Genomic DNA, 24,460 nt, shown 5'->3' with positions numbered 1-24,460 from the left:
AGAAGAGAGAAATAATAAGGGTAGCCCGAAAACAAACCCAAAAGAAGCCGACACCTAAGAACAAGTCACGGAGAAATTGTTGAAAAAGAAAGGAGAAATTAAAAAGCTAAGAAGCCTAATCATAAATTACAAATACTTTAAAGCATAAAAGATAAAGCTTCGATGTTCCCCATTTAAAAACCAACAAAAATCACTCTCCAAGACTGCACCCGTAAGGACCAAAGAAAGCCAAGAGGAAACTAGCTTGATCATGGGCCTGAAAGCTCTCTTTGTTTTTCTTCTTACTGGTCACTTTTAAGTATCTCATTTACTTTAGTATTATGAAGTTGAAACTGCTTAAAAATGTCAAATATAACCTGGGTCTACATTAAAACTTAATAAAAATAATTGTAATAATTTTGATTTTGAACTATTAAAATTTTTTAAAATATCTTTCCAAAGGAATTTTAACTATAAACATTAAAAAATATATATGCTACACTATATAATTCAATTGTGGAATTTGAATTAGGTGTACCCAACGGTAATTGTTTTGAAGGACTGTTAAGATGTGCATAGCATGATGGTGTCAGAGCTAATCCCATATCCTCTCAATCACATGACGGCATATAGGCACAGTGGATTATGTGGCGGTGGATTATGTACATACGTTTTAAATGGATTCCCATCTCATGAAGAACAGATAAAAGAGATTCCCATCTGGAAACGGTTCCGTTTCACATGATATATCATGAATTCTGATGCCAGTTTGAAGCATAATGCAAATCCGGAAACCCCTAACTTTTCCCCCGCTTGAATATTAGTTAAAAATACCATTCATTGCATCATCATCTGACCTACTCTCATTGTCAACTACCCATTTATTTAGGGCGATATCTAAAGTAAATTTGTCATTCACGAAAACAAACAGTTCTCTTTATCTGGTAATCATTTTTATTTTAGTTACCACAAATGATCTTCATGATAATACAAGGAATTTACAACAATAGTTGATTTGATTTCACAATACAACATAGTTCATTTCATTTAAAAATACAAAAATTCGAGGGTACGTACATAAATACTAATAATTAAAAGAAAAAAGAGAGCAAGATACAGTGAAGATGAAGAATTGAAAGAACTAAACAATCTTTGTAGTTAAAAGCATAACACTAATCCGAAAAGGCCAACATTAATCAGGATTTGGCGACTTCGGTGTCATTGTAATCAGATATCCGAGAAATTTTCCTGTGGTGCTGCTTGGAAAGAAAGGAGAAACACCCACTTGAGGTTTTGTCCTCGGAATCTGTTGTGATTGCATGAACCTTGATGTGGGTGTTTCTCTCTTTTTCTTCTTGTGCTTGCTTCTTCATTTTCTCCTTGTACAGCTTGGTCATCACGTATGTTTCAGCGAGACCATAACTTGCCGTTGCCATGGTGGGTTGGAACTTGGAAACGAATGATGTTCAGTTCAAGGCTTGTTAGAACTATGAAGCGAGGAGATACATGGGGTTTGCTTTATATAGACTCGTTTTGGCTTGTGGAACAAGCAAAAAGTGTTCCACTTTGAATCAAAGTTGGGTGCGCTTCGGTGGGGTCGTCATTTTGCCGCGTTTTCCCATTCTCTCCAAGACTTCTTTTTAAGCTTACTACTGTCTTTCTTCGAAGAATAGTTCTTGTTTTTTTCAATTTTTAAAGGAAAATATTTTTTAAAATATACAAGTTCATCTAAAACTTTAATAACATTTTTAACACACTTTCTAAAATATAATTTTACGATTGATTTGATTTTATCAAATTTTATATTTTATTCTTCAATATTAATAAACTGAAATCAATAATAAAAATATATGAAAATGTGTTATTGAAATGGTATTTTATTTTTAAGAAGATAGTTATTTTTTATAATTTAATAATTATGACTTTTATTTAATTATTTTGAATATTATAGTTTCTACATAAAGACTTAATGAACAAAATTAATGGAAATTTAACAGATGGATTATGCAACAACGAGATATTTTAATAAAGTGTAAATAATAATTTTTCGAAAAGTAGAAATGTTATAAAAAATAGTGATATTTTGAAAGAGAGAAATACAATAATGTTTAGCGTATGTCATTGCAAACGTAAATGGCCCTACATACGAATCAACGGTAGGGTTCGAGGAAGATGAATGTGTCATCTTTCATCCACAGTGACATACTGACATTCCTTCTTTGCCAAGTTTGCTCCTACTTCGTAACCAATGATCTGTATGTAACCTTCGACGCTTCTAGCTATTCAGACGGCTAGTTCACGAGTCAATTTTAAAGTAAATTAGTTTGATTTAATTTTTTAAAGTTAATTAAAATAAATTATTTTAGCTCAATTTATATAAAAAAATCTTAAAATATAAAATTTTAAGAGAATGAAATTCTCGTCATTGTTTTAAAATAAAAAGACAAAAAAATATTTCAATCGTCGTGGTCCAAAAATCATAAAACTTTAAATATTATTTCAAGTTTGAGTATTATTAAATTAAATATTTAGAGAAAAAACTTTTTTATTTATTGTAGTCTTATTCATCTCAAACATATTTATTTATAATAAGAAGACATTAAATAACATCTAATTTTCATTTAAATTCTTACAAAAAGTATTTTTTATATAATTTTCATATATACAATTAATTTTAAAATTACTTCATCAATTATTCTTACTCAAGTATTATAATACTGTGAGAATTAGATTGAATTGTTGTAAAGCATAAGCACTAAGTTTAAAATAAATATAATGTAAGATAATAAAAAAAATACAATATTATTGACTTCTATTCATGATAGTCAATTGATCGTGTTTTAAAACTGAAATGGTAAAATAGAAAAGAAACCTGAAATGGTAAAAAGTATTGGTTTAATGGTTTGATTATAGTTCAATCAGGGTGAAACTAATTACCATTAAATAATATTTTAATATTATAAATTAAGTTAAATAAAAATTTAAATTAATATAAAAATTATATTATATGCTTTATAAGATAAAAATATACAATAAATAGTTAAATAAAATATACATGTATCATATATCAACCTTTATTTTTTTAAAATTAAAAAATATTAAAAAAAGCAAAAAAGTCCACTTCTTTTAAAAAATTAATTCAGAACGATTCATTGGTATTTGGTTTATATGCTCCAACTCTAATATATTTTAATTAGTTCTTGATTATTTTTTTTTGTTTCATCAATCTATCTCTATGTATAATTTGCAAATTTCATTTTTTAAATTGGAGTTTTTCGAGATTTTGTTTTAAACAAGTGTTTTTAGGTGTCAATTTTTTAAGATTTTAAGATTTATTTTTAAATTGAATATCACTTTTAAAATATTTTTAATTTTTTATTTAGTCTCATTTAATTTATTAAAATATTTATTATTAATCTTTAAATGATCGAAACTGAAAATTTAACTTATTCCTAATCCAACCGATTTAAGTAGCTTATTTAGTTCAATTTTTGAAACCATATCACTAATTAAATTTATAAAGAATCACATTTTGAAACTATAATAATGTTTTTTGAGAGAGAGAATCAAGATTTAATTATATTAGGCGCTAAATTTTGTAAAATGAAACTTTTAATTTTTTTTAATCTTTTTTCATCAATTTAATCGATAACTATTATAATATAATTTTTTCATGAAGATCATGAATGTAGTTGTTAACCCAAATTAAATTTTTTTAAATATTTTATTGAATATTAAATATTTATTTATATTTTAAATAATATATCATTTGTTAAAATATAATAAGACGATAAAATATTGATGAAGTTAATTTACTTTATAAAAATTTGACATAATGAGATTATTCGATAATCATTTTAAGTTATAAAATTTTATTATAAATAGTTATAATTAAAACATAAAAGTTATGTGACTTTTTAAAAAAAAAATACATGATTCTTAAAATAAATCATATGATTTTAATTAAATTTTTATTTTAATAATCTATATTAAATTAATTTTTTATTATTTTGAAAATTATAGATGATAACCCTGTTTAAAGACATAGGTTTGTTGAAAATGCTTATTAATAAATTAAACATTTTATTAATAAATAAAATAAAATTTAACATTTTAAAAAATCAAATTTCTTTTCTCGTCTTAATTTCTTTTTAACATAAATTTCACATAATTCTTCTCTCTTATATCAATTTTTTTTTCACTTCGATCTAAATTTCAAATACAATCTATTTAGAAGTAAGTTTGTTGGTCTATATTTAAGGTGCATTTTGAAAATAGTGTTTAATTAAACGCTTATTAATAATTTTTAAAAAATGATTGTTTATGTTATAAATTTAATATAGAATTTATTAAAATAAGTTGAAAATAATTTATTTTGATAATTTATAAAAAATATTAAAATAAACTAAAAATAACTTTTAAAAGTCATAAGCTGCACAAGTCATAAATTCTTCTAAATCGTTGCTCATAAATTTATAAATATATTTTTTTCTGGAATCATACTTTTGAAAACATGTTAAGCTAAACTTTAAAAACGAGTTATCTTGTTAAATACGCTTAGACTTAAATCCAATTTAGAATGAGTTAGACTTGTCTAAGGTAAAACTTTAATAATACACAAAATATGTAATAGTTTCTTAAGAAAGAAAATACAATACAACTCTTGAAGCTTTAGCATATATGAAGTCAACTTTCACCCACGTGGTGAATATTAACACCAACAATATTATAAAATACAACATTCTGAATCACATTGTACATTAAATTACAACTAGATTATTTTTTAATTAAAATTAAAATTTTATTTCAACAAAAAGTGATATCACGAATTATTGAAACAAAATAATATTTTAAATTAAAAATAATACAAAAAACAACTAAAAAATCGTATCTATGTCTTATCCTTTGCGAAAACCTTAGGAAACTCTTTCTCATTGTTGTCTCTTATCTGTGTAGGTCTTCTGAGCCCTTTAGAAAGCCAAGAGAAACAGCCACTTGATGCACCAAGTGTGGCCTTCTTGGTTCTTCCACTCTCTGTTTCCTTCATTTTCTCTTTATGCAGCTTCCGCAACACATATGCTTCAGCAAGATCAACTCCCGACGCCATCTTCTGTGTCTACACTCACTCACTACTATACTTAGACACTAAATATTTTATGATTAATGGGGTGGCTTTGATTTATAAGCATGTCTCTATTGGATTGACTTGGCCAACAAGCAAAGAGTCAATAAATTAATCAAGTGTGTGTATCTTTAGTTTGACTCTTTGTACACTTTGTGGATGCTTGGGAATATTTGGGACCACTTCCATACCCATGTTTTCGTTGTTTGGTAGTTAATATTGTTAGTCTTGGTGGCCAAGTAATTGATAATTTGTGCGCTTCCACCAAGAACATTATCTCTTTTAGTTCTTTTCATATGATATCACCTGAAAACTGATGGATGATGATTGATTGTTTTTTTCTTCCTTTAAAACTAGAATAACAAGTGATCACATTTGGTCAATGATGAGGTGGAACCTTCATTATTTTACCAAAAAAAAGTTGACTTTTTTTTTTATGTATTAGTATTTGAAGTAATGTTTCGAGAAAATGGTTAGTCTAATTGTTACAGGATAATTCGACTCATTAATCTTCAGTGCCTTAATTACATATTTAATAAGAATTAAACCCTCTATTTAACGTCATTAATAGCATACTTCTTCTCATGTCAGTTGTTTTGTACTTAGTAAAGAACTCGGCGAGATCTATTTTGATTTTTAGAAAGTCTAATATTAAGCAAAAAAAATTACATTTTAATCAATAAAAATATTAAAAAGTGTTGCTACTGATTAAAAACTAAAAAATAGTAATTTTTTATTAAAAATTATATTAAAATATATTAAATATATGAAAATAATGTATTTTTATATTTTTAAATAAAAATATTAAATAACTTTTTGAGATCACTGCCATGCACGAGATGATCTTTAGTAAATTTTAAAAATACAACATATAACACAAGTTATATTTAAATTTTTAAATTGCACAATTATGCATTATTTAATTATTAAATAAATTTTATTGTCAACAAATTTAAAGAATATAAAGAGAATGGTACTAAATAAATAGAAGTAAATGTTGTCAATTAATTATTGAAAATCTTTTAAAATACACATCATCATTATTTAAATTTGAAAAAAAAAGTGCAATAAACAACATTTAGGGTATAATTTGTAAATATATTTTTTTAGCACAAGTGAAAAAATTAAAGAAAATTATCTTTGTTAAAAATTAATAGATATTATATAAAAAGATGAGATCATTGAAATTATGCTTATATAAAAAATGTTTAGAGTATTAATATAAAAATAATCTTTTACGTTGATTGAAAATGATTTTTTACGTTAGTTAAAGAACTGATATAAATATAACCAGCGTAATAAGTGTTATATTTTATATCAATTATTAATTGATGTAAATAATTTTTTATTGATTACTGTACAACTAACTTAGAATGTATAAGTTGTTTTTTAAGAACTGATATAGAAAATAGATATTTTCTATCTCAATTAAGTTATAACTAATGTATAAAATCTAGATTCTACATTAGTTTTGGACCTAACTAAATTCTATATTGTTTTATACTATTAGAGTAAGGCAATTTTCTCTTTCTTTAAAATTATACCAATAAAATTATCATAACAAAAGATAAAATTTTAATTGAACTAATACATATTTAAAATCAACATTATATATAAGTTTATCAATTATAAAATGATAATATCTATACTCAACTAATTATTATTATGTAAAATATACATGTATTTTATTTTAAAATAAACATACATACAATATATAGTAAAATTATTTAAAATATTAACTTTTTAAAAATTATTTAATAAAAATTATGATGTTTTAATCACTAAACATATTTAATCTAAAAATATTTTTAAATTATATATTTAAATATTAATATATATTTTTATATAGATATCCCTCCAATAAATATTCATTTAAAATTTCAATTTCTATACATTATAAATATTTAGTTAAATAATTAAGTGTTAATATATTTTATATGAATTTTTTTTTCATATTCAAGCCAATAAATGTATTTGTGTTACATAGTTTATGGGGGAATTTTACTATCATATGGTGGTCTTATCTAACTAGAATATAATTGTTTTATATAAAAAATACTTGAAAAATAGACTTGATTATATTTTTTATTTTTATAAAAATAGCACCTTTTAGAATTAGTCCTTAAAAAAAATGTTAGAATTTAGTCATAAAATGTTTAAAATTAGTCTCATTATCAACCATCATCTGTTGAGTGATGAGCTAGGTAATAGGAATCTAACTCATCATTGTCACGTTATCATTATTTTTAATATTTACAAAAAAGTGTCTAAAAAGTTATTATATCATTCTCTTTCTTCTTTTCTCCTTTGTGATATCACAAAACTGTAACACCTTCATTTTGTAATTTATTATTATTACAATTAATATTAGTTATTTGTGCATGTTATTTGAAATTAGAAATGTTTAATTGATGTAAACTATAAGATATCTCGCTGTAGCGAGAATGAGGCGGTGAAAATGGAACATTCTGGAGCCCTCTCACTGTAGCTAGAATCTCTCACTGTAGCTAGAATCTCTCACTGTAGCTAGAATCTCTCGCTGTAGCAAGGAGCTTTCGCTGTAGCTAGAATGACAGACAGTAAAGGAAGAAAACTTCTGATTTTTTCGCTGTAGCGAGAAAGTTGCGAGTTTGAGAGATATTTAAGGAACTCTCGCCCTAAAATCTTCATTTTCAACCAAATCACATATCTCTCTCCATTATCTTCATTCTCTCCCTCTCCTTTATCAGAGAAAACCTCCAATAACTTTGGATCTCCTTCAGATTTGAGCTCAAACATCCGTTCTTTTCAGATTTAAGAAATCTTATCTTTTGGAAGATCTCTCCGTGGATAGTGTAGAATTTCTCCGTAGATCACTCAGAGAACTAGTTTGGAGGAACCGTTATCAGGTAAGGGGAGTATTTTCTAGCTGTAGTTATATATGTATATATAGATCTAGTGGTTCTTTGAGAAATATGAGTATCTTACTTAGTAAAGTTCTGTAAATTTTGATAGTATCATATGACAAAGGTGTATTTTGATATAAAGAGAGGTTTGCAGTTTATTTTAAACTGATAATATCATATTTTTAGAAAGAATATGGGTTTAAGTAGTATTAAGAGATTTTAGAACTGAGTTCCTTAAGATGTATATGAATTAAGTAATAAAAGATATACTATAATGAACTTTAGGTTAGGAGACTATATATTGAGATTGTACGAGCTAGGCTGAGTCCAAAGGTGTTCGACCTTCGACATATTGTACTGATTGTATGGTGTGACATTGTGTGGTAGGCTCTGTGATAAGTTTGATGTATTGTATTAGTTGCGTGATATGACTTTGTATGACCACTTTATATGTTGAACTGGTATGATGCAATAAGTGTAGGTATAAAGTGATGACTGAAATGTATGCAATATAAGTAGAATTATAGAAAGGAATGAAGTGTTGAATGAAAGTGAAAGCATGTGATGTATGAATAAGAAATGAGAATATGATTGAGAAAGAATATGAAGCGTGATTACAGTGCATGAGTCCACACAACTTGAAACAGAGTGATTATGATATAAATTATAGCACATTGAAAAGGTGTGTTATCATATATATTGTAATCCGTGAATTTATATAAATTGTGACTCATGAATCAACATGCTGATTGATATAAAGAATGTGAAATGAGAAATGTTGAGAATGAGAAAGAGAATGAGTATAGATAGGACAACGATACACTGAGGGTATAGAGTTAAGGAGAAGATGTGAGAAATCTTGGGAAAATGAGGATGGTGAATGTTAACAATGAGAAGGGTGCACAATAAATTATTGAAAATAAACATTCACAGGCTACCCCTTCATCTCTCGACGAAGCTCCTAACTATACCTTTGCTAAAAGGGGCCAGGGCGGCACACATGTATCCGTGATAGTGCGGCCAACCAGCAGCTATCTATGCTAGAAGTCCTCAAGGGATCCCAGGGACAATTATGATAAAAAGTGTTATAAATGAGATATGATATAGAATATGTATGATTATTATATATGTATTGTAGTAGATCAATTTATATTGTTATGATACGTGTATTGTAGTGCATCGACGGGTGTTACTGGGACATATGTATTGTGACATATGAATTAAAATGATATGACACATGCATAATAACATACAAGTCAATATAGAAATGTATGTATGGTGAGTGAATTGTGGTATGTGCTTTAATTGATGATTGTATGATTGTGTGTATCTGGATGTGATGGATGTAAATATGGACTGTACCCTGTTAATAATGGAGTAGAATAGGATATTAGGTTATAACTCTAATTACTGGTAATTAATTTATATTAAAAGAAACTTAGTGGGGCGGGAAGTACTCACCCTTACTGATTATTTTCAGATAATGAAAGAGAAGAAATTGAGATGGTTAATCCATTCTAGAGTCATACTTTGCGGAGATTATGGGAAAGAAACTGCTCAGATAAATTTAATTTAATGTAATAACATCACTTATGTATTTTATTTATTGACAGTGGAAATCTTCTAAGGAGAAATATTGTAAATTCGTAAAGTTTATTAATTCATATTTTTATATTGTACCATTTATTCCAAATATACAAGTTTTTATCAATTTTTTCCTAATCATGTTTTAATAATATAAGTTATAAATAAAAATTATTTATATATTAAAAGAATGATGTTACAAAAACCACCATTCTGCCGCGCAGGAAGAGCATGCACAAGAAGAGCATCATGATTCACTGTTTCAAGTTAGGCTCCTTTCTCGTTCTCGCAATACTTTCTATGTCTATGGTCATTCTTTTGCTCATGCTTCCGCCCCTTCCTTTGTTGTCCTTCATTCTTCTTTTCTTCTCCATTAAAATCATGGCAATGATCATGTTGCTCGAGTTCTTGCTTTTTTAGGTTGCGCGAAACATCATTGTTTATGCCACATAACTAAATTATGAATCAAAGGCATTCGTCAATGCCACATTTTGGAGTTTGTAAAATATTTTGAGCTCTTCGGTTCATTGCTTTTTTTTTTTAAATACTCCATTATATCCTCTTGTTTTGGCTTAAAGATTGCTAATTCCAAGAAAATTAGTTAATGTGCTTTCTTGAACTCTTCATGATGTGTTTGCTTTGTTGTGATTTTAAGATTTAAAAAAAAAAGTGCCTGCATACTAGACAGTGTGAGTGTGAGAGTAACAAGTGAAAATGTTATTGAGATAGAGAGTTTTATTAGAGTTGATAGAAAAGAGGGCGTTGTCACGAAAAAGTAAGAGAAACATTGGATTTGTAAGGATGAAAATTTGAGTTTGAGGTAGAAATGAAATTTAAGAGTAATATACGAAGATAAAGATAAAGTTAAGTTTTTACCTCCTAAAAAGAGGGATTAAAGGTGGAGAGAGGTGAGAAAATATGATTTAGATTAATTATTAAAATTTTAAACTAATATAAATATTTTTAGATACCTTTTTGTAAAATTATTTTTTAAATAATAAATATAAAAAATAACTATAATGTGATAATGATAAACTATATTTTTATTATTCAATTAATCATTCAACAAAGTCTAGTTGATGGTAAAGACTAAATTTTTATATTTTAAAAATTTTAGAAATTAAATTTTAATAAAAAATTTTAAAAAATTATTCTAATGATGCTACTTTTATAGAGACTAAAAATATAATCAAGTCAAAATTTTTTTATTATATATAAATTTCATATAAAAGTATAGTTATTTGTGTTACATTAAAAAATTATTTTGATATCATAAATTTTTAAATAATTTTGTTAAATTTAATTCTTAGAGTTGAATTTAGATACATCTAAAATTAATAAATTTTATGAACATATTTATTATACTTTTATATTTAATTTAATAATTTTTTTTTAATATGTAAAATATTGTAGTTGAGCAGTTGATAGAATTGTTGAAAACTTAGTTAAGGTGATGACTTGGTCTAATTATTGAGTTTTTATATATATATATATATATATATATATATATATATTTTAGTGATGCAATATTTTTTTATTTGAGCAAAGGTTTGTTATTATATAAGTTCAAACTTCTCGACATGCAAAGTTTAAAATTTTTGAGTTTAATGAAAAATTGATTTTAATAACTAGTTTTATTCAGTTTTTTTGAGTTTGCATCCATTCAAAAGCATTAATGGTTTACATCATGGAACAAATCCTCATAGGGTGAGTTGTCAAGCAGGATTGTAGCCTAAGACCCAGTCCTGAAAAAATTCATCCAGCCCTAATCCTATGTTAATTAAAAAATAATGATTAACCCCTAAATTATATAATCCAAAATATATGGGTCAAGGTTAGGTTATTCATGAGTTGGCCGTAACCCTGAAATACTTCACATTAATCCCTTTTCTCTCATAAGAATCTAGTCTCCATTCTCAAAATATCAAGAACCCTAATCCCTTTTCTCTAAATCATACATAAATGTAAGTGGCTAATGCTATAGATTTCACGAACCCTAATCTATTTTCGTATTTCATAGTTGCTCCTCCAACACTTCTCAGATTTGAAGCTCCTTTTGAGGTGCCTATTCAATATTTCACGAGTTGCTCCTCCAACACTTCTTGTAAGGATCCGTTACTCTGCTATTTGTTTGTTAGTTTTTAGTTTTGATTTGTTAACGTATTCTATATTTTGCTATTGTCTCTAGTTAAATCATTTGTTTGGCTAGAAATATTGTTTTGTTTGACTGTAAGCAAGAGCAGGAAAACTTCTTTAAAGTTGCAGATCATATGTAATCATTATGTGCTCTAGTTTCACTTTCAAATTGGATATGAATCTTAATTGTGTATCTAAGTATATGAAATCATTATCACAATATTTTTTTATTTGAGAATGGTTGTTTGTTTTCAACGATTTTTGTTATAGATTGAAACTTTGGTTAGAGATTCTTTGGTACATATTGTTTTGTTGGCACTATAGTAAGCATGTTTAGAAGTATGTTAAGAAACGTAATGTTCTAGATATTTAAAGCAAAAATTATAACTTAACTTTGAAGTGAATGTGAATCTAAAGCATGTTTAATATACATGCTTATTTTATTAGCTTTTCTAATTATGAGACTTGGATGAACGACGTAAATATTATTGTAAATTGTAGATAGATGAGACAAATATTCTGCATAATTTAAGATGTCAGTAAGTTGTATGACTACTCTATTAGTTATTCATTAAGTTTTTAATTTTTTTAGTTATTTAACTATCTAATTATAGGCTCGTTAATGTGAATAAAATTTATTAATATGTAAATATTTAATATAAACCACTAATATAAATAGTTAATTAAAATTAATATAAATTTATATGTTTTTGTATTTTTGTTCTTGTGATTTTATTCTATTCTAAAGTTGGTTGCTTAATAGGTAATGTTTTTTAGATTAAGAAAGAATAATGCCAGTTGTTGGCTTGCAACACGAGTCCTAGACTGGTTGGCTTTAAGGCTATTGCTTCATTGAAAGAGAAGGAAAAACTCAAACAAGTCATGTCTAATATTCTTAACAGAGTATGTCTCACTTCGGATGTTTGGACAGTAGCCACTAGTGACAGTTAAATTTGTTTAACTGTTTATTTTACTAATGAGAATTAAAGATTAGTAAGTAAGATTCTTAATTTTTGCCGAATAAAACCTCCTCACATTGAAGTTGAATTAGAAGCTAATATATTTGATTGCTTGAAGCAATGGGGAATTGAGATTTTTTTTTCTATCACCTTAGATAATGCTTCTACTAATTATAATATGCAAGATATATTGAAGAACCATATTCGTTTGCAGAATAGTTTGTTGTGTGATGGTGAAATTTTTCATGTGCGTTATTTAGCTCATATATTGAATTTGATTGTTCAGAGGGTCTAAAAGTAGCTAGTGAATTACTCTTTAAAATTAGAGTGAGTGTTAAGTATGTGAGAGAATTAGATGGAAGGATAGTTAAATTTCAAGATTGTGTGCATGATGCTGGAATAGACACAATAATTGGGTTGAGATTATGTGTCTACTAAGTGGAATTCGACTTACTTGATGCTTGAGAGTGCAATCAAATTTGAAAAAGCTTTTGATATTCTTCAAGTAATTGATAGAAATTATGAATATTGTCTATCATATGATGATTGGAGGAAAGGAGATAAATTGCGTGAATTTTTAGGGCCATTTTATAAGATTACAAATATGGTATTCAGTTCTTGTTATCCAACTTCAAATTTGTATCTTATGCAAGTTTGGAAGATTGAATGTTTGCTAAATGAATATTTATTGAATAAGAATGATGTTATAAAGAATATGGCTCCACGAATGAAAGGAAAATTTGAAAAATATTGGAAGAATTATCATGTAGTGTTAGCTTTTAGAGCTATTCTTGACCTTCATTTAAAGCTTGACTTCTTAAGATTTTGCTACACTAAGCTTAATCCTTTAACCTCTCAAGAGAAGGTTAAGAATGTGAAAGATAAGTTTGACAAACTTTATGAAGAATATGCAAACAATTTCTGTGCTACAAGTGGCTCTCAATCATGTAGTGAATCAAATTTGTTGCCTAAGTCACATGGAGAAGGAAATAAGTCCAAGAAATCAAAGTTGTTCAATATATGTTCTTTTGTATTATTTTAATCATGGTGTGTTTTTTATTTTTAATTATTTTTATTTTTTTTAAACAATTATTATGTTATATTTTGCAGGAGTTTAAAATGTTTCAAAATGAAACTATGTCTATTATTGGTAAGAGTGAATTAGATTTATATTTGGATGAGTCATAAGTTGAATATGATGACACTGAAGACTTTGATGTGCTTCATTATTGGAAGAATAATGAAAAGAGGTTTCTGACACTCTCTATGTTAGCACGAGACGTGCTTAGTATTCCAATCACTATATTGGCATCATAATCTACTTTTAGTATTGGTGGATGTGTTCTCACTAAATATAGAAGTTCTACTCTTCTAGAGAATGTACAAATGTTAATTTGTACTAGGAATTGGTTGCATGACTTTGTTGAAAATTCAAGTGGTAATATTTATTTTAATAATACATTATGATTATTATATAATTTGTACAAATGTAATTTTGTTTAATTTTATGTTTATTGCTTATGAGTTTTAGATAAAGATGAGAAACAAGCATAAGCATTTGACCTTGAAACAAAAACACTAAAGTCTATTATGCAACAAAATGTTGTAAACTAACAAGTAGGTGATTGTGTTGTTAATATTGTGATATTCAAATACATCACATTTTAGGCAATGCATTATTTTCTTTAAATAAAATAGAAAATTGATTTTCAATTGAAAATTTTTCTATTATACAATTTTTTATTGGACAATTTTCATAAAATAATATTACTGCTTCTTCTTTTTCGAATGCCTGATGTAATAATATTCTATTCACTTTTACTTATCTACATTGTTTGGCAATTTTCAAGGTTAAGCTTTGAGAGTTATTGGTGTTTGGATGAAGTTATTGGACTCAGGGATGTTGTGAGCTGTGCCACCAATTCTGAGACATTCCTTGTGAAAGGGGAGATGTTGAAGGCTGATGCTCATTTGGATTTGGTGAGTTCCTTTAAGGATTCAATGCTTATGCAACATTTAGTCTAGATGATTGATTACAACTTCTAAATTTGATTATGTTCTAACTTGTGATAAATTCTTAAATCTTATTATGATTATATAAAAATCTCATGATACAATACTTCTAAGTAGTTTATGAAAAAAAAATTTTTTTATAGAAAAACTATTCCAATTTCCAACAGTTTGTGTAGAAACCACTACTTGAATATCCTTACATCTCTAGTAGAGAGATTGGGAGCTTCAACTTTCATGATGCAATCTTCTATTTTTAGGAGAGATTGCCAAAGTCAGGATAAGCTATTTGCTTTTTTAGCTAAACAATAATAAATACGTAATATAATGTTGCCAGATTCCTAATCTTTTAAGTCCAGCTAATATGTCAATTCTTATCCTAGACTAGCAAATAAGTCTTTGATATGGCTAACTGAAAGTCTAAGTTATATGTTTCAAATTGAATAAAAATAAAAGCTTAATATAATACTTAACCCATAAAAACCTCTTATGTTGGTATCAGTGATCGTAGAAATGCATCATTTTGGAACCAAAAAAATTAGAAAAAAAAGGTCATATCAATAATTTTTGCATGAATCTTTTGGCCTACCAAATCCTGGCCCTAACCCACATGGATTAGGGTTAGGACTGAGTCAAATGGACTTTTTGACAACTCTACTCATAGGCCCAATTTTAGTTTAAGTGGTTTAACTGATGGATCCAGTGAAATTTTAATAACGCTAGTTGAGAGATGAAAATATTCAGAACCTCTTTTTCTTATAAATTCTCTATCTTAGACTATTCTTTTGCATGTGGTTTATGATTTGCAATTGCAATTATTGTTCAATGATTAACAACATCCTCATCAGAGAAAATATTGTATTCATATTTTTTATTTCAAAACTCATTTCATCTTCTTATTTCTCTTGCATATTTGTATTATTGACATTCTACCTTTATCAAATTTAGATTTTAAAACTATATAATTATACAAAAAATGGTTATGATAAAAAAAAAAAGGAAATTAAGAAAGAGAAAACTAGAAGTTAAAAGTAGTGGTTGAGAGAACAACAATATTCTATTTTCATGTGAATCTAATTAAACTAGATGGAAGCTTTATTATAATGTTACCACTTTCACTATTTGAGCTTTACTTGATATGATTTCTAATTAGGCATGCATTGTTTGCATTACATTATAATAATTATATTTGACTTTTAATATTGTACTTAAATATCAAGTATCACTGTGTATTTCATCATGCACTTAAATGTGAGAAGCATATATTCTATATTCTTTGTAGCAATACTTGGTCTGAAGTATAATAGAGAATATTAATATGCTATTTTTTTATTATTGAGTTTTTTTTAAGTCATTTGAATAGTGTATATGCATTAAGTTTCTTTGTAGATTCATTACTTGAGTTAGACACGTTGAATTTGAATGCCACTTTTTTTTTTTGTTAAAAACCTACGACATAAGTATTTCAACCAATAAAATTTTAGTTTCTATCTCCCAATCATTTATTATAAATTTTCATTTAAATTAAGTTAGTGTTAGTTCTACATATTCTAAGTTTAGACAACATTTATTCATACATGTAAAACTTAGGTTGCACATACTTATTTTATGCAAGGTTTGCTCTATTAGAAAAGTAAGATTTAAGGGTATTAATTTGTGCCTGTGCCTAGCTAGTTTTTAGGGCTTATGATGTATTACTTTTGAATTATCTATTTTATATACATAAATAGATATAACAAGTGAACAAATCATTTTAATTAACAATTGAATTTGTAATCAACAATAAAATTTTAACAATAACTAAATTATTGATAATTTTTTAATTTAATATTAACTGCCAAATTATTGATAACCGTTTAAAGATAAACAGAAACCAAATTCATCATTGAAGTCTATAACAAAATCATCGATCAAAATATAGCTAAATCAACAACAATCTAATGAACATATACTTGATTGCAAATTTGATTGCTAAGTAAATTATTATGCCGAACATTAGCGACCGAAATGTACCACTTTGATACTAATTTCTTTTTATCTCTAAATTAAAAAGTTAGCATCTAATTACATTTTTTTTGTCACTATTAGTTTTTTTTTTCTAGTTGTCTAATTTTTAACCTTTTAACATTGATTATAGATTCCATTACTAAAAATATCATTTATCAACTTATCTTTATATTTAATTCTTTAGTAAATTATATTTAACTATTTATTCATTTGAATTTAAATTTTTTTATATATAAACAAAAGTCATAGTATTTTATTGCTGTGTAAACCAAGCAAAGAGGAAATGAATTATATTTTTACGTTTTTTTTCATATTAATTTGGCTATATAAAGAACACTGAAAGTTTTTATAAATTGAAAATATTTTTTCATTTGAATTTATATAATATAATAATTAAATAAAATATTTTTTATTAAATCTGTTATTAAAAAAATTTCATCAACCAAATTATGTAAAGAAAACAATATTTCTGTTGATCTCATTTTCATTTCATGTGAAGAAAGTTATACTTAAATTATTTTATTTTTTTGCTTCAGAAAACACTTAAATAAAAATAAGTTTTGAATGTAAAGTAAAAGTTAAAAGGGAAGTGTAAATAGACATGTTAGACTATAAAAAAACCTCGTTTATAAATGAGATGACAATTAAATTATTCTTTTTAATTTTTTATAAGATTTTCTTAAAAAATGTTTGGTTCTTAGATTGAAATATTTACAAAATTTTATAAATTGATTATTTAACTTATCTATGTTTATTAAATCTTAAGTCCAATTTCTCTTACACTTTTGGATCTGGGTTCACATTCACTCAAATTCTAATATTGATATTAAAATTTGATAACAAAAATAAATACCAAAAATATTTTTTATAAAAAGTGAAAGACCCCCAAAAAAGGAAAGTCAAGTTAAAATGAAAAATAAAAAAAGGCTAACCAAAAATAAAAAGCCTCAAGAAAAAAGAGACAAGCCCAAACAATTAAACAAAAATCTATGATAAAAGTACGAACTTGAAGTCCTTAACATGGTGTATAATGAACATGATTTGAATACAAATAAGCTAAATTTCTCTTACACTATTAAGTCGAATTTATACTCAATTTTTAATAAATAATGATTAAATAAAAATAAGTTGTTATAATTATTATTTTTAATTAATTTTAATAGCTTCTTAATTTATAATATCTAACTAAAACAATCTTATAAGTAAGAATGAAGGGTCTATATGATAATTTAACAACAGACTGGTTTAGTAATCAAAGCTTATCATTAATGTTTTTAGTGTATACAAGTTCATCCTTTCAATTTGACTTGTGAAAATAATGGTCAACATTTGGATATATAACATATATTTTTAAAAAGTTTTGTCAATCTCCTTGAAGCTTCCAATACAGATTCTCTGCGACCGAAGGCACTAACTCTAATATAGCCCTCGCCGCCAGGACCAAATCCTATGCCCGGGATAGTGACTATGGCTGCTTTCTCAAGAATATGGTTGAACACATTCCATGAACTCAACCCTGGAAAATGCACCCACACGTAAGGCCCATTTTTTCCTCCATATACCTTTAGACCAAGTGATTCAAACGTGTCAACAAGTAACTTCGCATTTTCCATGTAGTACCTCACGCTTGTTTTTAGTGCCTGAAACGCATAAATGGACACACATAAGCTAGTTTCACCACCAACTTCATTTTCTGTCACTTTAAATATATAAAATGAAAAAAATAAAGTTTGTTTGCTGTTAATTCAAAATTACTTATATTTATAAAAAAATTAAATTAATGGTAGATAAGTTTTTACTTTTTTTTAAAACAAATTTGAATGGATTAAATCTGTCTATTTTTATGTCTACAAAACCCAATTTCTTTCAGTATTTATGCAATCTCAATTTCATTTCCTTAAAATAATTAAGACATGTAATGTGCATAGTACTTTCATCTTAATTTAAAATTAAAAAAAAGGAAAAGATAATTATCATAAAAATACCGAAAATCTTGTTCCTAAGGAAGACAGAGTATTTGGATGACCAAATCACTTACAAAATAACATTGCCATTATGATTGGCAAACAAAAGAAAGGAGCGAAAACAAATAAAGTTTAAAAATTATACTTTAATGAAAATCTTATTCAATCCAGACACAAAAGACGAAGTATGAGAGCAATTAGAAAAGAACTTATAGTCAACGGTTTCTTTTTCCCTACAAAAGCAAATATTAATTTTACACTAAAATAGACTTAAAAGTGTTACACTGTGTACTAATCACACTTTAATTGTTATTTAAACACCAAAATGAAAGAAAGAGAAATACATATTGTTTGACAGAATGAAGCTTGTGAGAAATGAAACCTGTAATCCTTCAGGAGAAAGGCATGCAAGTCCACCAGCTTGAACAATGTTAGATGCACCATTGAAGCAAGTGCAAACAATGCGATTATAATCCTTTATGACTGGATAACCATTAGCATACAAAAGCTCTTCAGGGACCACTGTCCACCCAAGGCGGACACCAGTAAAGCCAGCAAATTTTGAAAACGATGAAATTTCAATTGCCACCTGCACTCATGTACGCACAAAACTCACAAGTCATGAATATACAGACTCACGGACTCCTTTTTGTACTTATTTAAGTATATAATGAGATGTTGGTATAATACTTATCAAGTAAAATAAATGATAAAACATAGTTTGAATATATGTAAAGAAGATCGCTAGAAGTATGAAAAAGAATATATTAGATGATTTTTATTTTTATTTTATGAAAGGGGTGGAAGGCTGAGGATACCAAAGGAATTTAAAAAAATATAATTTTTTATGGTAAATAATATATTTAAGAATGTAATTTTTGATTCAATCCAATAATACTATGTGACTCGTGTAACTAGTGTGACCTAATTAGACGAGGTTATTGATGTTATTTGTTTAAGTTTTTTTAAAAGAATTAAAAAAATTATTATTTTGACAATATTTTGAGAAGATTTTGAAAAAAAGTATAATAATAACTATCCTCTAAAGAAAAGTATACTTTTTTTTTTTTTTATAGTTTTTAACTAAGTAAAAGTAAGTTTTAGAAAACCCATGTGGTTTGGGGTCAAACTCAATTTTATGCACCACAACACATATTTTAATAAATAATTGATAGTTCTAAAAAATATTTCTTCTATTCATTTTTCAAATTAGTTGTTATAATCAAACAAATCAGCATGAAGTATAGCTCAAAGCACACCCATCATTGACCAATCACTATTGAGGTAATTCAATGCTATCACCACCTCTTTGGCTCCAGGAATTTCAAAGATTGATCTTGGGCTTTGATCAGATATGTAAGCAGCATAAGCAGCATCATAAATTATCATAGACCCATTTGCTTTTGCAAACTCAACAAGTTGCTTCAGTTGGTGCCGTGATGCAGCATTACCAGTTGGATTGTTTGGGGAACAAAAGAAAATAACATCAGTTCTTGGAGTGGTTGACAAGTCTGGAAAAAAATTATTTTCAGGTCTACACTTCATATACACGACATTTTTGTACTTTCCAGTCTCTGCTTGCAACATGCCAGCCCTACCAATAATGACACTCGAATCTATGTACGCCTGTCAAGACGTAAATTAACCAAGTTATAAGTGAATGTTTGAGATCTGAGAGTATTGATATAAATGCATGTATAGTTAAATTTATTTCTAAGAAATTTCTTTTTTATATTTAAATATTAATGAAGATAAATTATTATTTCCTCAAAATAAGTCAAATAATCATATATTGAAAGTTTCTTAAAGGATTGAGAGGGAATTTTATTTGGAATTATGAAAACTAATTCAATAAATTTCATTATTAAATTATTTACTGGAACTCAATATAGTCTTCGAGCGAAAAATTACATATTTTCATATCAAAGTTCAATATTGATCAAATACAAATCTAAAAGTAATTACCGGAAAAGTTGGGTCTTGCACAGCAACCGACAAACTACCATCCAAAAGCATCTACCCATAAATATGGCAAAAATTAATTAGTAATTTGTTATAATATAAATATTACAATCTCTAAAATCTATGCAAAAAAGAATTTCATTTTCTCTCCTTTTATGTATGATATGTGTTTCATCACTTTGTTTACAATCCTTTATGCGTCTAGTAAAATATCAAAAAGAAAAAGAAAAGGGCTAACTTTCCATGGATGTAAAGGGTAGTTTAATGGAAAGTATGTGGAATGGAAATAAGCCAAGTCGTCAATTGGTAACATATTTGTATGAAGCAACTTCCTTCACCTGAACGCGAGAAATATCACACTTTGCACCATCAGATACAAAAATCTCATTTTCTTTCACTTGCATATCTTGGTAAACGGTTTCTGCTATTGCCCTCTTTAGCTCCTGAAAATGTTAATGAACTTTTGTGAACATGAAATCCAAGAGCAAAATGATATCTTAGGATGCTAGAATAGTTCTCCTTCATGCTGAGAAGCATCATGGCATTTCCATGTCATTTATTTCAAGACAGAAAAGCAGTGGCACTTTACCCTGTTACCTTGCTCAGGTCCATAACCCCTATAGCCTTCAACCGTTGATAGACCCAATGCTTGCTGCAAAAAAATACAGCATATTTTGTAACTTAATTAATTCATTAAAAAATTACATTTTCTACAATAATTCTTGTGTGATCATAGTATCAATAAAATCATGTTATCTTATCAAATCCCCTTTCATGTTTCCATCAGTAAGTGAAGATTATATGTGCATAAGGAATAAACTATATTGACAATTTTAATGGAGCTAATACCTCAGCCATAGCTGATGTTATGATGTCTGGTATTGGCTCTGTAGTATCACCAATACCAAGTCTTATCAACCTTGTATTTGGATTCCTCTTAGAATATTCAGACTCACGCCGGAATATCTGGTTAAGGTACGATAAGGTAATAAGATACTAAAGCTTACAATTAGACATGGGCTATTAAGACATAGTTATATAAAATCATTGAGACGATTAGAGTATTTGGAAAAGTTTATCTGGGCTAACAGAAAAGGCTCAGCTTATGAATGAACTTCAAAATATATTTATGAATAAATGTTTACCTAAACTTGCTCAATATGTTAAAGGATGGTAAGCAATTCCAACCAAGAGAATTCCCAAGTGTCCATAAAAATCACTCTAATTTAAACTAAGCCAAAATATATCGAAACACTAGCATAAGCTTGTAATATATGAGCCAGGAAAATTGAGAAATAACTGACCTCAGGAAACAAATATCCACTATGGAAGTTTTCCATGTTGGCACTCCGAGGGATTTTTGTGAGATAATCTATATTGTATATATGTCAGTTTATAGAATGCAATCATGAATAAAAATGTCCAAAACCCAAATTAAATTATAAGATAGTTGCTCAATGGCATGATAAGATTTTTATAAGTCAAATGCAAACAGAGTTGAAGATACTCCATAAAATTTTGCTACATAGTCTGCCCATAACTCACCAACTCTCCGTGTTCTGTCAGACTTGGAACTACAAGTTACAAAGAACATAAAATGAATAAGTAAATATGTGCTCTGTATTAAACAAAACATCAGCATAAAATATGATAGCTGATACTAGAATTTAAAGGCACCTGCTTGGTGTTGTACTAGGTTGAACCGACACTGCATGGGGTATGCACATAAAATATGATAGCTGATAAGGCATTTTTTTTGCACTTTTTAAACTTTGCAATCCTCAAAGTATGGAGGTATATTGTAAACTGAGCAAGAGGTGATGAGACATTGAGCCACACTAGACTTCTTATACTTGAGGAGAGTCTGAGCAGTATGAAATTATTGGATCTAGGAGCACCACACAAAATTGTGCTTGCATCGTCTATGTTTACATTTTAGTTTCAAGCTTCAACTAATGTTGGGGCCCACACCATTCCCGAAATATTTAATACACTTTCCGTTAATATTTTGTGGGTTTAGACTTCTATTAACGAGTGCATTTAGTTTTACAAGAGAATGAGAAAATCTTGCTCCTAATGTATATAAGTGATAGTACTTCCAAAATCGATAGGATGTCTTAAAGAAAGACACAAATTATTATAATTATTATATTGTTCTGAATTTTAATGTAGATCCAATTAAAATTGTTTATGATATGGAAGCTTAAGTTATACTAAGTTTAGAACTCTAATATTTTGATTTATGAAAATTTCTAAATTAATTGAAGTCGGAGAATTTACGATTTTATAGAATTTGATAATTGTTAATCAAATGTAGTGTAAATTGATTGGATTATGTGTTAGTTATGGCTTTTCATGCCTCTAACTGAAAAACTTCCTAACTGAACATTAACTAATAGAATGTAATAAATACATATTAACATCATATGTATTAGTTTTTGTTTTTACTCAGTCAGATGGGATGGATTTTATTGTGATGCGTTAATTTTAAGATAATAGTGACAGTAAAATTTTTCTACTTACATATGTTAGATTGTTGGTATAATATATAATGCTATGAATATTGATGTTGATATTGATAATATTGAATATTACTACCATGCTTATTGCACTTAATATAATTTTCTTTATCTATTTAATTTTTTTAAACTTTATTTTTATGATTTTTCCTTTTAATATAGTACTTTTGTGTAAATTAATGTTATTTTATCATTTAAATAATGTGAAATTTTTGTGTGAAGTAAATGCCCCTAACAATTTTTGTCCATAAACATGTTTAAGGAAGTTAAGTATAAAGTTATTTTAGACTGTAATTTAATACTTGTTAAAGAGTACTATTATTGAATATGAATGACGATCGTTACACTGACTTGTTTATGAAGTTAGTAGAGTTTGTTATTTAATTTAGGAATAATCATTACTAATATTAATTAGTTCATTAGTTTGCCCACAAGAGATTGATTTATTGCATGAGATTGATTTAAGTAGCATAAAATTTTAGAATGATGTCACCGTGAAAATTCTTCTAACTACAAGTATTAAAAATTTGAAATTATTGTACTATAATAGTATCAAATTTGACAATAAATTTTGTAAAGAGGAGGAATTTGTAATATACTTGCATGAAATTTGGTTTTTAGCCAATTGTTGTGATTACGATGTTTCGAAGAAATGTTATTGATATGTGTAATTGAGATATATTATTTTTATTTGGTAAAATTTTAATGCAATTAATGTTATATTATTGTGTCTAAGTGATTTTATTTTTAAAAAAATAATAAAATTTCTACTAATGATAAATTACAAGTGATACGAGGCACATTATTCTTTATTTCTATAAAAACATGGGAGTATAGTTTATTTTCTATCAATATATGTTTTTAGAATTGTTAATCACATCTTGTATATATCAACATATTAGTATGAATTGTAATATATGACATATTGTGTTATCATAATAATATTCTTGAGGTGTGGGTATTTTCTTGAAAAAGTATTAGTTTTTCAATATAAGAATATTTAATTTCTCTTTAAGAAATGGGGTTCATTATAAACATGTTTTTTAATATCTTTCTAGAGGTTGATAATATTGTTTTTTTAGAGAACACGGATATTTCTTGTGAAATATGTCAATTTTCTTTAATAAACATGGTGTTTCATGTAAAACATGTTTGTAATTTTCTAGAAGAGAGTAATTACATTTTTTTCAAAAAAATATAATGTGAGATCATAGACAATAGTAGAAAAATAGATCACATAATATATTATGAAGTGTTTTTATGTTTTCACACTTAGTTGTGATTATGTTAATAAAATTATTAGTTATGTAGTCATTAGCGTATCAAACACTAA

At 26.9% G+C, this 24,460-nt stretch overlaps 2 protein-coding genes across 2 annotated transcripts; both read right to left on the bottom strand.

The window, feature by feature from the left end:
* Positions 1-1,049: 1,049 nt before the first annotated feature.
* LOC113848277 lies at positions 1,050-1,455 on the bottom strand. The gene has a single exon (XM_027477731.1). It carries the CDS (start codon positions 1,413-1,415, stop codon positions 1,176-1,178), a length of 240 nt encoding a protein of 79 aa, XP_027333532.1. The 5' UTR covers positions 1,416-1,455; the 3' UTR covers positions 1,050-1,175.
* A 16,549-nt stretch (positions 1,456-18,004) lies between these two features.
* On the bottom strand, positions 18,005-22,359 carry LOC113874347 (probable LL-diaminopimelate aminotransferase, chloroplastic). The gene is made up of 10 exons (XM_027512573.1): positions 22,286-22,359; positions 22,154-22,182; positions 21,913-21,980; positions 21,458-21,574; positions 21,198-21,260; positions 20,947-21,051; positions 20,612-20,662; positions 19,952-20,272; positions 19,029-19,235; positions 18,005-18,322 (listed from the first exon to the last, which is right to left on the bottom strand). The coding sequence occupies exons 1-10, from the start codon at positions 22,357-22,359 to the stop codon at positions 18,005-18,007; spliced, it is 1,353 nt and encodes a 450-aa protein (XP_027368374.1).
* Between the last annotated feature and the right edge of the window lie 2,101 nt (positions 22,360-24,460).

This window comes from Abrus precatorius, unplaced genomic scaffold (assembly GCF_003935025.1).
Source record: "Abrus precatorius isolate BTA unplaced genomic scaffold, Abrus_2018 Scaffold8, whole genome shotgun sequence".
Lineage (NCBI taxonomy): Eukaryota > Viridiplantae > Streptophyta > Magnoliopsida > Fabales > Fabaceae > Abrus > Abrus precatorius.
This window is presented reverse-complemented; position numbering and strand designations above follow the sequence as displayed.

Excerpts from the sequence above, each read along its gene's own strand:
- LOC113848277 (XM_027477731.1), bottom strand. The coding sequence starts at position 1,415 with ATGGCAACGGCAAGTTATGGTCTCGCTGAAACATACGTGATGACCAAG.
- LOC113874347 (XM_027512573.1), bottom strand. The coding sequence starts at position 22,359 with ATGCCTTATCAGCTATCATATTTTATGTGCATACCCCATGCAGTGTCG. Across the intron at positions 21,981-22,153 it reads TGACAGAACACGGAGAGTTG|ATTATCTCACAAAAATCCCT; the intron begins GTGAGTTATGGG and ends TATACAATATAG. Across the intron at positions 21,052-21,197 it reads GACCTGAGCAAGGTAACAGG|GAGCTAAAGAGGGCAATAGC; the intron begins GTAAAGTGCCAC and ends TAACATTTTCAG.